This window comes from Scylla paramamosain, chromosome 47 (genome assembly GCF_035594125.1).
Source record: "Scylla paramamosain isolate STU-SP2022 chromosome 47, ASM3559412v1, whole genome shotgun sequence".
Classification (NCBI taxonomy): Eukaryota; Metazoa; Arthropoda; class Malacostraca; order Decapoda; family Portunidae; genus Scylla; species Scylla paramamosain.
The window spans coordinates 4,677,501-4,690,766 of record NC_087197.1 but is presented as its reverse complement, the minus strand read 5'-3'; the positions used below and the strand labels follow the sequence as shown (position 1 = coordinate 4,690,766).

General features: G+C 42.1%; 2 protein-coding genes across 2 annotated transcripts in view; one reads left to right on the top strand and one right to left on the bottom strand.

Moving 5' to 3' along the window:
- Window positions 1-4,253: 4,253 nt before the first annotated feature.
- Window positions 4,254-13,266, top strand: part of LOC135095141 (QRFP-like peptide receptor) — a 42,861-nt gene continuing 33,848 nt past the window's right edge. The window contains exon 1 of the mRNA XM_063995912.1: window positions 4,254-6,046. The gene's annotated coding sequence lies outside the window, so the exon portion shown is untranslated. The remainder of the gene's footprint in view (window positions 6,047-13,266) is intronic.
- The window catches only part of LOC135094929 (PAX-interacting protein 1-like), a 7,392-nt gene continuing 2,164 nt past the window's right edge, over window positions 8,039-13,266 (bottom strand). Inside the window, exons 4-8 of the mRNA XM_063995442.1 lie at window positions 11,149-11,212; window positions 10,505-10,615; window positions 10,045-10,129; window positions 9,693-9,844; window positions 8,039-9,637 (exon numbers count right to left, since the gene is read on the bottom strand). Coding sequence (XP_063851512.1) covers window positions 8,039-9,637; window positions 9,693-9,844; window positions 10,045-10,129; window positions 10,505-10,615; window positions 11,149-11,212 — 2,011 coding nt within the window. The remainder of the gene's footprint in view (window positions 9,638-9,692; window positions 9,845-10,044; window positions 10,130-10,504; window positions 10,616-11,148; window positions 11,213-13,266) is intronic.

The window sequence follows — 13,266 nt, the reverse complement described above, 5'->3', positions numbered from 1 at the left end:
TCAACTAATCCAGCTTTTGTAACTTTTCCTAGTGTAAAAATTTTCCTAGTGTTGTCACATGCTTGGTATTTCCCCTTAATAATTTTTTTCCTAGTCTCTACCAATCTAGCCTTTGTAACTTTCCCCAGTGTGGAAAGTTTCCTAGTGTTGTCATGCCCCTGGTTTTCCCACTGCACACATTCTAGTCATGCACCAGTCTTGTCAGCATTACCAGCAATAACACTTGGATAAGATAAAAGATAAGACAGAAGAGGTAACCTGTGATAAACCATGTAACCTCTACCTGATGGAACCTTCCTATTAGTTGACACCATTTTTTTCTTTTTCTTCTATATATTTTTTTTTTGTTATTTATTTATTTTTATTTTTTGTTTTATTTTTTATTTGTGTGTGTGTGTGTGTGTGTGTGTGTGTCCCACCAAATACCTGTGTTGAGTGTGTACAGCTGCACTTTCTTTTGTATATTTTGAGTCATTTTTAGTGTTTTGGCCAGCATTTGTGGGAATTGCAGTTTGGTAGACTAGATTATGGTAGTGAAATGTCTTTTTTTTTTTTGCTTAATTATCCATTCGTTTAATTTTATTTTTATTTATTTATTTATTTTCTTTAGTAACTTCTTATTTTTCCATCATAGTTATGAAATGAAGAGAGTTGTGCAGCTAGTGGTAGATAGGCAGATAGACAAAGCTAGGAGTCCATTACCACCACCATTACCATTAATATACTAATGATTGTTCACCTGTGATACACTTACCTGATCTGTGATAGAGCACAAGTATAGATTAATTAGTTCTTGTTTTACCTGTGATTGAGTGATAGTTGTGATAGTGACAGTACAAATATTTATTAGTTTTAAAAATAAATATACCTGTGATATTTCTACCTAGTCAGCATTCTGTGATAGAGTACAAGTAATGTAGGCTAGTCAGTACACTTTACCTGTGATCATGTACCTCATTACCTTGTAATTAGTACAAATATTTATTACAGATTGATTAAAAGTTCCAACTTCACGTTGTTTCTTGTTTTTCTTTAATCTTGTAAGTGATGGAAATAGAATGATGGCTCAGATGTTTGCCGTTTTGTCTTGACCTTGGAAAGAACTGGTTTTGAAAAGTGTTGGAATAAAGTGAAGGCAAGGTGGAGAATGTTACGTCTGTTGCAACACAGTATACACACATAAAATAGACCATGTTAAGAGGCAAGATGTAGCTCTTGAAATACAACAACAATATAGTCCTGAAGTGAAAGTAATGGAAAAAGTAAGTAAATTCTACTGGGCTTTCAAGGAAGTTTTCGTGATTACAAATTGGATAACTTAAAATACAATATACAATCTTGAAATAATAGCATAAAAAAAAAAATTGGGTTTTCAAGATAGTTTTCGTGATATTAAATGTAGAAGTCAATAGTTTAATGGATGTTGACAGGGTTTTTAAGGGCGTTTTAATGATTATATATTGAAATAGTTAAAATACAGTAATATAGCATCCTGAAATAAAAATATGGAAAAAAAAGATGGTTTAGTAGATATTGATAAGAGTTTTCAGAGTTTCCATGATTGCAGTGATAGTTTTACAGCCTCTAATGAAAGTTGCAGGAGTTTTCAAGGGTACTTTCATGACCGTAATGTTAACTAGACAAATCTGCAATAACATGGTTGTTATAATACTTAACTAAAATCTAAATTCACGTGTGATTTTAATTTACAGTAATACATTACTGTATATCATAAAAAAAAAAAAAATAGGTGTAAGGAAATAATATTATGATTATAGAAATATAAAGGGTATTTATTTATTTATTTATTTTATTATTATTATTATTATTATTATTATTATTATTATCATTATTTATTTATTTATTACTATTTATTTTTATTTTATATTATTTATTCATTTTTATTATTATTATTATTATTATTTTTGTTATTACTTGCCAAGGGCCGCATTCAAGAGTCGCTTGATCATCTATTGGAAGTTAGTGGGGTATTCAAGGATGCCTCAATACCCCACATGATCACCAGTGATAGACTGATGGACTGCGGTGGCTGGTACAGAATTTCTACGGTAAGAGTGTTTTCATTATTATAGGATAATTAAACAGCATCTAAATGAAAGCTCCCGGGGGTATTCAAGGGTATTTTCATGGCACTGATGTTAGTATAAAAGTTTAATAGGCTGCCGTGGAAGAAGTATCGATATTGTACGAGTTGTTGCATCACTGTATTCATATTTCAACGAGGCCGGTGATGGTTGAAGAAGTGTTTGTTGCCCTCGTGCCCTTCAGAGAGGAAGCTGCCTTAGATAGTGGTGTGATCGTCGTGACGTTGTTATCAGCATAGCCTTCTGTGCGTCAGTCCTCCCTGGAGACGAAGGGTATTGCGTGACGGAATGAAATATAGAAATATATCCCCCTCTCAGTCATGCCTCTCTCTCTCTCGCTCTCTCTCTCTCTCTCTCTCTCTCAAAGTTACCAATTCTTGTTATCTAGAGAAGTTCTAACATTCCTATATTTCATCCCGTCACGCAATACCCTTCGTCTCCAGGGAGGACTGACGCACAGGCCACGCTGGTAACAACGTCACGGCGGTCACACCACTGAGGCAGCTTCCTCTCTGAAGGGCACGAGGGCAACAAACACTTGAGCCATCACCAGCCTCGTTGAAATATGAATACAGTGATGCAGCAACTCGTGCAGTATCGATACATCTTCCACGGCAGCCTACTAAACTTTTATATATAAAGATACAAAGAGAATGTTTTATTTTATTTTACTCTATTATTTTTATGTAAGAAGACATCCAGCTAAAAAAGAAAAAAGAAAACGCCCACTGAGGGAAAAAAAAAAAAAATTACTATACTCGCCCCTCCCTCCTCCATGTAGGCATTTTCCTTCCTTTACCCCATGTAGTTCGTTTTTCACCTCCGGCCTGGAGCTTTGTTCTTTGTCCACTTTTCTTTGTCCTGTATTCTTCGTGGGGAAATCCAACATACACAGGAAGCGTGTATGTGCGTCACACTTACCAACATCCTGGACATGATTCACTGGGGACGGGGACACGGGGACTGGTGTACGATAGACAGCAGGATATGTTAATACACTGTCACGCCTTGCTCTGTCACCACAATTGTTTTTTTTAAGACTACACATATGATTAGCCGGGTTCTCAAAAGTGTTTCTTCTATTAAGAGTGTTGGAATTTTGTTGATCTATCACTAAAACCATAAAATCACGCTTAAAAATCGGAGTCGCTTAAATTGGAGTGTTTTGAAAGTAATGGAGGTGCGTAGAAGTGTTTCAGAATATAGTCTCTCACACAGATGATTAGCCGGGTTCTCAAAAGTGTTTCTCCTATTAATAATAATATGCTAAGCATTTGATAAATAAACTAATAAGAAGAGGTAAATGTATTACTACAAGCAAAAGATTACTGAGGCAGGTACTGATGCTAGGAGACTGTACTCCGTTCATGACAACCTAACTGGTAAGAGGAGTGCCAAGAAGCTTCCTGATGGGCTCTCGGATGTGGACCCTGGCAAATAATTTCATGAGGCATTTTGATGAGAGAGAGAGAGAGAGAGAGAGAGAGAGAGAGAGAGAGAGAGAGAGAGAATATATATATATATATATATATATATATATATATATATATATATATATATATATATATATATATATATATATATATATATATATATATATATATATATATATATATATCGTTAGTAGCCTTGAAGAGGCAGAACAAGTTTACCATGTCACATATATGCCTGACACACCGTGTGTTGGTCTGGTCTCCTTTAGTGAGGTCAGTATAGATATGCTACAAGCTTTGTTGAAAAATATTAAAAAGACATATTGCGTTCAAGATCCATTTCCTATGTCAGATGTAGCCAATGGGGAAGATTTTTTGAAGCTCACAAGTGTACTCTTAAAAATTGTCAGTTTAAGCATAAGTGAATGTGTTTTTCCAGAAAGTGAGAAACTTGCTATTGTTAAACCAACTGTAAAGACTAAAATTGATCGCCATTCCCTTTCCTCATACCGACCAGCTTGTAACCTATCATTCCTATCAAAAGTTATAGAAAGTGTAATTCATGTTCAACTAATGGATTATTTATCTATTATTCATGTGTTGCCTGACAATCAGTCTGCAAATAGGAAACTACACTCAAGTGAAGCAGCCTTGTGTAGCGCCACTAATGACCTGTGTATGCTGGATGAGGGAAAGTGTGGTGTTTTAATATTATTAGATTCAAGTGCTGCCTTTGATACTGCAGTGCATGATTTACTGTTAGAAGAGCTGCAAATTATAGAAGTTAGAGGGCGTGCACTGCAGCACCTGAGGAGCTGCCTTGTGAATAGGAGCTTTGTGTCCAAGTGGTGAACTCTTTTTCCGAGCATCATCAACTCAACAAAGGTGTTCCCCAGGGGAGTGTGTTGGGGCCAGTATTATTTAGTATTTATACTACAGAACTGTCTTTTATTTTAAGGTAATATGGTGTAATTTTTGCTCTCTTCGCCGATGATACTCAGTTTTATTTGACGGTTAACAACATTTTAGATACAGAAAATGTAGTGACAAGAGTTATGAGTCTTATTAAAGGATGGATGAATAAAAAACGGTTGAAATTAAATGAAGAGAAGACTGAATGTTTGTTTGTTGGAAAAAAAAAAAGAGTGGTCTTAGAAGGTTCAATGAAGTGCAAAGTTTAAATGTAAATGATACAAATATTTATTTATTTGATAAAGTTAAGGATTAGGGAGTCATAGTTGATAAGTATTTGAGCTTAAATGACCAAATAAATGAGGCTGTGAGAGTGGCAAGGTATAATCTGAGGAATATTGCCTTCATAAGGAGATATTTGGATGAACATTCTGTCAAGATTCTGATTCAGAATCATGTAATAACAAAGCTGGACTACTGCGGCTCATTATGTTATAACTTGCCAAATTATCAACTAAAGAAATGACAACTAACAATGAACAGAGCTGCCAGGATGACAAAGCATGTGTCATCTCGCAACAGAATGACGCCTTGCTCAGTGATTTACATTGCTTGTCGATAAAAGCTCGGATCGCTTATAAAATTTGTGTACTAACTTGCCAAGTCATGAACACTGGAAAGCCTGTTTATTTGAGAAAGTTGTTGCATTCCTTTGAGGTTAATACAAATGTTGTGGTGAGGCACGCAGCAGATGAGTACTGGCTAAATGAGCTGAGATGTAACCCGGATGTGGTTCAGAGCCTTTCAAGTGCGTGCTCCAAGACTACAATAGGCCTCCAGTACAGGTCAAGGCCAGCAATGACACTGAACTTTTTAAGAAAAGATATGACTAGTTTAGTTAGTCAGATATGACTAACTAAACACTATATTGTATAAAACTTTTTTATGTGCAATTTGTTTGTCTGATTATTTATACTAGCATGTATCCGATTTTTTTTTTTTTTTTACAGTATCTTATGTAATACTCTGCTAAGCATCATTCATATTTGCATATTTAAATTCAATTACTTGATAATAGAAGCTCTGTAGAGCGCCACTGGTTGGCGGAATAGAGTCTGAATGTTGCGATAAAGAATAAAGTGGAAATTTTGACAATCTGTCAGTGAAACCATAACAGTTCCCTTCAAGACCAATGTAGCTTGCACTAGTCTTCAATGTAGTGGTGCTGCGCCGAAGTATTTAAAAATATGGTATACAACAACAACAACAACAGCAACTACTACTACTACTACTACACCTTTCTGTAAGTTTGTTTAATATTTTGAATCTCTCTGTTGACTGTACTGGTATCTGAGGAGTAGGACGGGTGGAATAGCAGTAATAGCAGCGGAAGTAGTAACAATGGCAGTGCAAGGATGAAGAACAGAAAAGTTACCCCTTTAATTTAACATTTTTCTTTCATGCAAGTTTTTAGCAGTAACTATGAAATTATTACTATTCTCTCGGGTGGCTGTGGAGGAGAACGAGAACGAGGACGAGAAAGAGAAGAGAGAAGAGGAGGAAGGAATGACAGACAAACTTACCGACAGACTAAAGGTAAGCATTCTTGGTCTTGATATTCATTGCCATCTATGAAGGTAGAAATAAAACACCAGTGCCTAGGTATAAAATATATTCACCTGTGCCCACACCTATATATGTTTACTATGTACAGAGGCAGGTGGAGGTAAGGTGGTAAGGAAGATAAGGGAACACAATAGAATAAACAAAAGAGAGAGAGAGAGAGAGAGAGAGAGAGAGAGAGAGAGAGAGAGAGAGAGAGAGAGAGAGAGAGAATATTCCCTTCCTTTCCATATTCCTTCCTTCCATTCCTGCTTTCATTGTTTTTTCTTTAATTATCTCTCAAAAAAAAAAAATGAAATAAATAAAGAACAAAAAATATTATACACACAATAACTCAGCAAATAAAATGAAAAACACTCACTAAGCTATCTGCTATTTCATTATTTATTTGTCTTGTTTGGATGTGTGTTTGTGTGTCTGAGCAAGCGTAAAGAAATATCAACATCTTTATTTTCTGTTCGCAAAGAGAAAGATATATATTTTTCCTCCAGTTTCTCCACTGATAGATTACAGTGTTATTCTTTTGTCACTACTACTACTACTACTTTGGGAGTAGGGATCTACAGTATTACTATTTCCATCATATTTTTGTCACTTTATCGAAGGCATCGCATCATCGTGACCATAATATAGCTTTTTCTGATTTCTTATCGTGTTCTTTACTTATTCTCCCAGTGTAGTTCTAAGGTAAAAAGAGTGTCTTCATTCTTCTCAACTTAAATCCTTACTCGGGTTCGCTGTTTATATTAAGCTTTTTATTTTATTTTATTTTTTTCTTTAGTTGTTTCTCATTATTTTGTCCCACGTCTTCTTTAATGCAGTCCACCTTATCTTCGCTCTCATTCTTCTTCATCCCCAACGTTTTCTTTGATTCAGTCTCTCCACCTTATCCTGGCTAGCGCTTCCTCTTCTAGAGACAACCTTTACTTCATAGGCTCGTATTATGAAACACTTTATACTACCTCACTGTTTTCAAAGTCCACAGAGATGATGAGTCTAATTCCTAAGGATTTCCACGTACTGTAGATGAAGAATAATGGTTAAACTATCACTAGAATCATGAAAAGGCGCTTGAGCACATGAGAAACTTCCATTAGAGCCTAAATAATATAGAGTTTGTCAGACGTTGATGTGCTTGGGAATAGTATTTTTTTCTTTATGTTTCCAGCACCAATAAAGTGTCTGTGTGTGTGTGTGTGTGTGTGTGTGTATGTGTGTGTGTGTGTGTAGGAAGGACTAGATGTAATGTGTGTGTTCCTTCAAGCACATACGTTGTCCTGTCTGTCTCTCTGTCTGTCTTTGCTCAGTGTTTTGATAGTGGTGGTAGTGGTGGTGGTGGTGTTGTAAATTATGTCTTTTCTTTTTTTTTGTCTTATTTCCTCTCCTCTCTTTTGTCTTCGCTTTATTTTTATTTTATTTTTTTATTTTTTTATTTTTTTTTTTTTGTCTTTATATATATCTTCTTCTCTACTTGCACATTCCCACCTCCGCCTTTCCATCACATTCTTGCCAACACACTAACAGGTTCGCTCACTTCCTCTTCTTATGTATTGCCATTGGTTTCCTCTTGGACAGGGAGGGGTATTGGTGACCACTGGGCGGTGTGCTTGAGTGCCAGGGTGCCAGGGTGGAGGGTTTGAGCGGCAAGGGTAGGCTAGGGTAAGGTAGGTCAGGGTGTCCATAAAGTCAGGTTTGTTTACCATCTGAAGAACACTTTCTTTAACCTCTGGAAGAAAGTAGGGGCAGGCTGTGGCTCGGGTTCTGCTGCTGCTGCTGCCTCTGGTTCTGCTGCTGCTGCCTCTGGTTCTGCTGCTGCTGCTGCTGATTCTGGTTCCGCCGCTGGTTCTGGGGCAGCTGCCGCTTCTGGTTCTGCTGCTGTCTTTTGTTCTACCGCTATTTCTGCTGCTGCTTCTGGTTCTGGTGCAGCTGCGGGCTCTGGTTCTGCTGCTGCAACTTCAGTTTCTGTCACAGTTTCTGCAGCTGCAGGTGCAGCTGCAGCTTCCGTAGCTGGTGCAGCTTCTGCTTCCGCAGCTGGTGCAGCTTCTGCTTCTGCAGCTGGTGCAGCTTCGGCTTCTGCAGCTGGTGCAGCTTCGGCTTCTGCAGCTGGTGCAGCTTCGGCTTCTGCAGCTGGTGCAGCTTCTGCTTCCGCAGCTGGTGCAGCTTCTGCTTCTGCAGCTGGTGTAGCTTCTGCTTCTGCAGCTGGTGCAGCTTCGGCTTCTGCAGCTGGTGCAGCTTCTGCTTCCGCAGCTTCGGCTTCTGCAGCTGGTGCAGCTTCGGCTTCTGTAGCTGGTGTAACTTCGGCTTCTGCTGCAGGTGCAGCTGCAGCAGCTGGTGCAGCTTCTGCTGGTGCAGCTTCGACTTCTGCAGCTGGTGTAGCTTCGGCCTCCACAGCTGGAGCAGCTTCTGCTGGTGCAGCTTCGGCTTCTGCCGCAGGTGCAGCTTCGGCTTCTGCCGCAGGTGCAGCTGCAGCAGCTGGTGCAGCTTCGGCTTCTGCAGCTGGTGCAGCTTCGGCTTCTGCAGCTGGTGCAGCTTCGGTCTCTGCAGCAGGTGCAGCTGCAGCAGCTGGTGCAGCTTCGGCTTCTGCAGCTGGTGCAACTTCGGCCTCTGCAGCTGGTGCAGCTTCAGCTTCTGCAGCTGGTGCAACTTCGGCCTCTGCAGCTGGTGCAGCTTCAGCTTCTGCAGCTGGTGCAGCTTCGGCTTCTGCCGCAGGTACAGCTGCAGCAGCTGGTGCAACTTCGGCCTCTGCAGCTGGTGCAGCTTCGGCTTCTGCAGCTGGTGCAACTTCGGCCTCTGCAGCTGGTACAGCTTCAGCTTCTGCAGCTGGTGCAACTTCGGCTTCTGCCGCAGGTACAGCTGCAGCAGCTGGTGCAGCTTCAGCTTCTGCAGCTGGTGCAGCTTCGGTCTCTGCAGCTGGTGCAGCTTCTGTTTCTGCTGCAGGTGCAGCTGTAGCAGCTGGTGCAGCTTCGGCTTCTGCAGCTGGTGCAGCTTCAGCTTCTGCAGCTGGTGCAGCTTCTGCTTCTGCAGCTGGTGCAGCTTCGGCCTCTGCAGCTGGTGCAGCTTCGGTCTCTGCAGCTGGTGCAGGTTCGGTTTCTGCTGCAGGTGCAGCTGCAGCAGCTGGTGCAGCTTCGGCTTCTGCAGCTGGTGCAGCTTCAGCTTCTGCAGCTGGTGCAGCTTCGGCTTCTGCCGCAGGTACAGCTGCAGCAGCTGGTGCAGCTTTGGCCTCTGCAGCTGGTGCAGCTTCGGCTTCTGCAGCTGGTGCAGCTTCGGCCTCTGCAGCTGGTGCAGCTTCGGCTTCTGCAGCTGGTGCAGCTTCGGTTTCTGCCGCAGGTACAGCTGCAGCAGCTGGTGCAGCTTCGGCCTCTGCAGCTGGTGCAGCTTCGGTTTCTGCCGCAGGTGCAGCTGCAGCAGCTGGTGCAGCTTCGGCCTCTGCAGCTGGTGCAGCTTCGGCTTCTGCAGCTGGTGCTGCTTTGGTCTCTGCAGCTGGTGCAGCTTCGGCTTCTGCAGCTGGTGCAGCTTCGGCTTCTGCCGCAGGTGCAGCTGCAGCAGCTGGTGCAGCTTCGGCCTCTACAGGTGGTGCAGCTTCAGTTTCAGCAGCTGGTACAGCCTCAGTTTCCCTAACAGCTTCCGTTTCTGCTGGTGTTGATGCTGCCGCCGCTGCTGCTGCCGCCGCCTCAGCTTGTGCAGCCTCAGCCTCCACCAGCGCCTCGGCTTCCTTCACGAGGGGCGCCGCTGCCTCGCCCTCTGCGGGGGGTGCGGCGGCCACCTTCCAATCTGTGGACAACCATCCGTCAGTCACGCACGCTGTCCTCACACTGTGGTGGTGGTGATGGTGGTGGTGGTGGTGACGCAGCTGATGTGGGTGGTGGTGACACAGCAGACGGGGGCGGTGGTGGTGGTGGTGATACAGCTGATGGGGATGGGGTGAGTGGTGATGGTGGTGGTGGTGGTGGTGGTGGTGGCAAAAGACTCACCTTGAGGGGTCACCTGCGCGGCGGGACCAGATGGGGGAGTGGGCACGGTCTCCAGCAGGCGGGGCGGACAGGTGTGCAAGCCGTGCTGGGGAGAACACCTGCCATTACCACTCTTAGGCGTGTGTGTGAGAACATGGACAGCCACCCACGCATCCATCCATCCATACGTACATACATGCATATATCCATTCCATTCATACACCGTTACATCCACCCATCCTGCTGATCCATCCACCCATCCATATATCCACCCATCTATCCATATATCTATTAATACATTCATACATCCACCCACCAATACACACACACACACACACACACACACACACACACACACACACACACACACACACACACACACATACATACACATCCCTCTACAAAGACAGTACATACATACATACATACATACACAAATCCTACACTGTTTGTTCTTCCACTTTTTCCTTGCATGCCTTACCTGGGAGGCGGCGGTCTTGGTGGGGGCGTGAACCGGGGCTACATTGGGTGGGGCGTGGTAGGTCACAGCTGTGTGGGTGAGGGCGGCAGCCACACGCCCCTGCTGCTGCTGCTGGAAATTGGGGATTTTTTTCACATGAATTTGGTTTTGACTTGAGATAAATTTAATCTATAACTAGACCATTATCTCAGCTAGCCAGTCAGTCAGTCAGTCAGTCAATCAGTCAGTCAGCAATTCAGTCAGTCGGTCAGTCAGTCAGTCAGTCAGCCAGTCAGTCAGGAAGTCAATCAGTCAGTCAATCAGTCAGTCAGCAATTCAGTCAGTCGGTCAGTCAGTCAGTCGGTCAGTCAGTCAGTCAGTCAGCCAGTCAGTCAGTCAGTCAGTCAGTCAGTCAACCAACCAGCCAACAAGTCATCATGCCAGCCAGCCAACCAGTTACTCAGTCAGTCAGTCAGTCAGTTAATCAGTCAGTCAGTCAGCCCAGCCAGCCAGCCAGTCAGTCAGTCAGTCAATCACTAAAACCAAGACACTTAACCTAACCTAACTTAACTAGACATATCTCAGTCAGTCAGTCAACCACTCACTCACTCACTCACTCACTCACTCACTCAGTTACCCACAACTTAACCCAGATTTTTAGTTGCCAAGTCTAAGTACTCTTGGCACAGCTGAAGGCCGTGTTGGGGTATGTAGGGGGATGAGGAGGCACTGTAGGAGTGTGGAGGGGTGTAGGGGAGGGTGTAGGGGTGTGGAGGGGTAGCCAAGGACAGGTGGAAGGTAAAAGTGGCCGTTTATACTAGGTGGGGGGGAGAGGACTGTTGTTATGGGAGAGAGAGAGAGAGAGAGAGAGAGAGAGAGAGAGAGAGAGAGAGAGAGAGAGAGAGAGAGAGAGAGAGAGAGAGAACGAGTATTGTCCAAGGAAACTACTATTACTACTACTACTACTACTACTACTAATACTACCCATCTACCTTAGTATTGCATCTATTTATTTATCTGTTCACCTACCTACCTACCTATCTATCAATTTATCTATCTCTTTTTTACTTACCTATCTTACTAATCACCTATCTATCTATGTATCTATCTTTCTATCCTTTTATCTATCTACCTAAGCCTCGTGGTGTGCCGTGCCGTGGTGTGCTGTCAATCTCTCTATTCCACGCCCCATAACTGGTTAGCGTGAGAGAGTGTGGGTGTGTGACTCGTCCCTAACCCTGCTGCTGCCTCTACTGCTGGCTTAGGTTAGGCGAGATTCTCAAGGAAGGAGGAAGTGAGAGTTATATCATCAGTCATAATTATTCGTCAACGCTTTGTCGTCCTAACTCAGTGTGTGTGTGTGTGTGTGTGTGTGTGTGTGTGGGGACGGGATGTCAGTCAGTTCTATTCAGTGCAATTCATTTTTTTTTTCTTTATTTCTGATCTAGTTTTTTTTTGTCCCTTTATGATGGAGGGAAGTTTCAGAATTCCTTGTTTTATGATCTCGTTGTCACAGGACGCAGAGGTGATTAGCCTGGCTTTCATTGATGCTCTTTTGTTTTTTTTTGTTTTTTCTTCTTTTTTTTCACTGATGATGTGGATTTCTAGTTAAATGATCACTAGAAACATGAAATTACTCCTTGAAAACTCCAATAATATCTGTTAGAGCCCCTTCAGCCATCACTAGAATCATGAAAACCCTAGTAACTTCTGCTAGAGCCTGTTAAAGTATGTTATTAATATTATTATCATTATTATTATTATTACGAGTATTATTATTATTATTATTATTATCACTACTACTACTACTACAACTACTATCATTGCTGTTGTTAGTTGATATTGATGCTATTGGTGTGTGTGTGTGTGTGTGTGTGTGTGTGTGTGTGTGTACTCGTGCCGGGTGTGGCTAAAGTCAGAACAAAATGGCGGTGGGTATTTGGGTCCTTACAAAACTTACATAACCCTCTCTCTCTCTCTCTCTCTCTCTCTCTCTCTCTCTCTCTCTCTCTCTGAAAATCACCCATATTTACAAAACTACAGTCAGACTACGGTGAAATGAAGGCTCTACAATGATACTCCGAGGCAGCAGTGATATTAGTACGGTGCGGTGAAACACGCCTCCCCTCACTGTACTTGAGTCACTGTTACATAATCCGCACTCCCCATGACTGGAACATACCGGTTCTCCCATAGTTCAATTTCCTTTTCACTGTAACGCTACATTACAGTGAAAATAAAGGTGGTACAGTGATTTTTATTGTAATTTCACCGCAGCTTTTGCTCTAAATAATGACTGTTATATTATTTTCACTTCACAGTTTGGAAATTAAGCTATTTTGTTGAGCCTTTTTCACTGTTACGCTACATTACAGTGAAAACAGAGCCGACACAGTGATTTTTACTGTAATTTCACCGCACCTTTTCTTCTAAATAATCGCTGCTATATCAGTTCCAGTTCACTGTTAATGCTTTCTACGCTATATTGCAGTGAAAAGATAGTAGTGTTTTTTTTTTCATAATTTCACTGCACATTTTCCTGTAATTAAACGCTCCTGCATTCATCCCAGTCCACGGTTACAGTAATATGCGGGTTGTACCATTCTGCAGTGCCTCTTTTCACTGTTGGTGCCAATGTTACAGCCAGTACATAGTAACTTTACCGTGACGTCACAGCACATCACATTGGTCACTTTTCCTATCTTACAGTGCCCGGAAATACAGTGTAAGCATAAAGTACAGTGAAATTTACAGTGATTTCACCGTAACTTCCATCACGCATC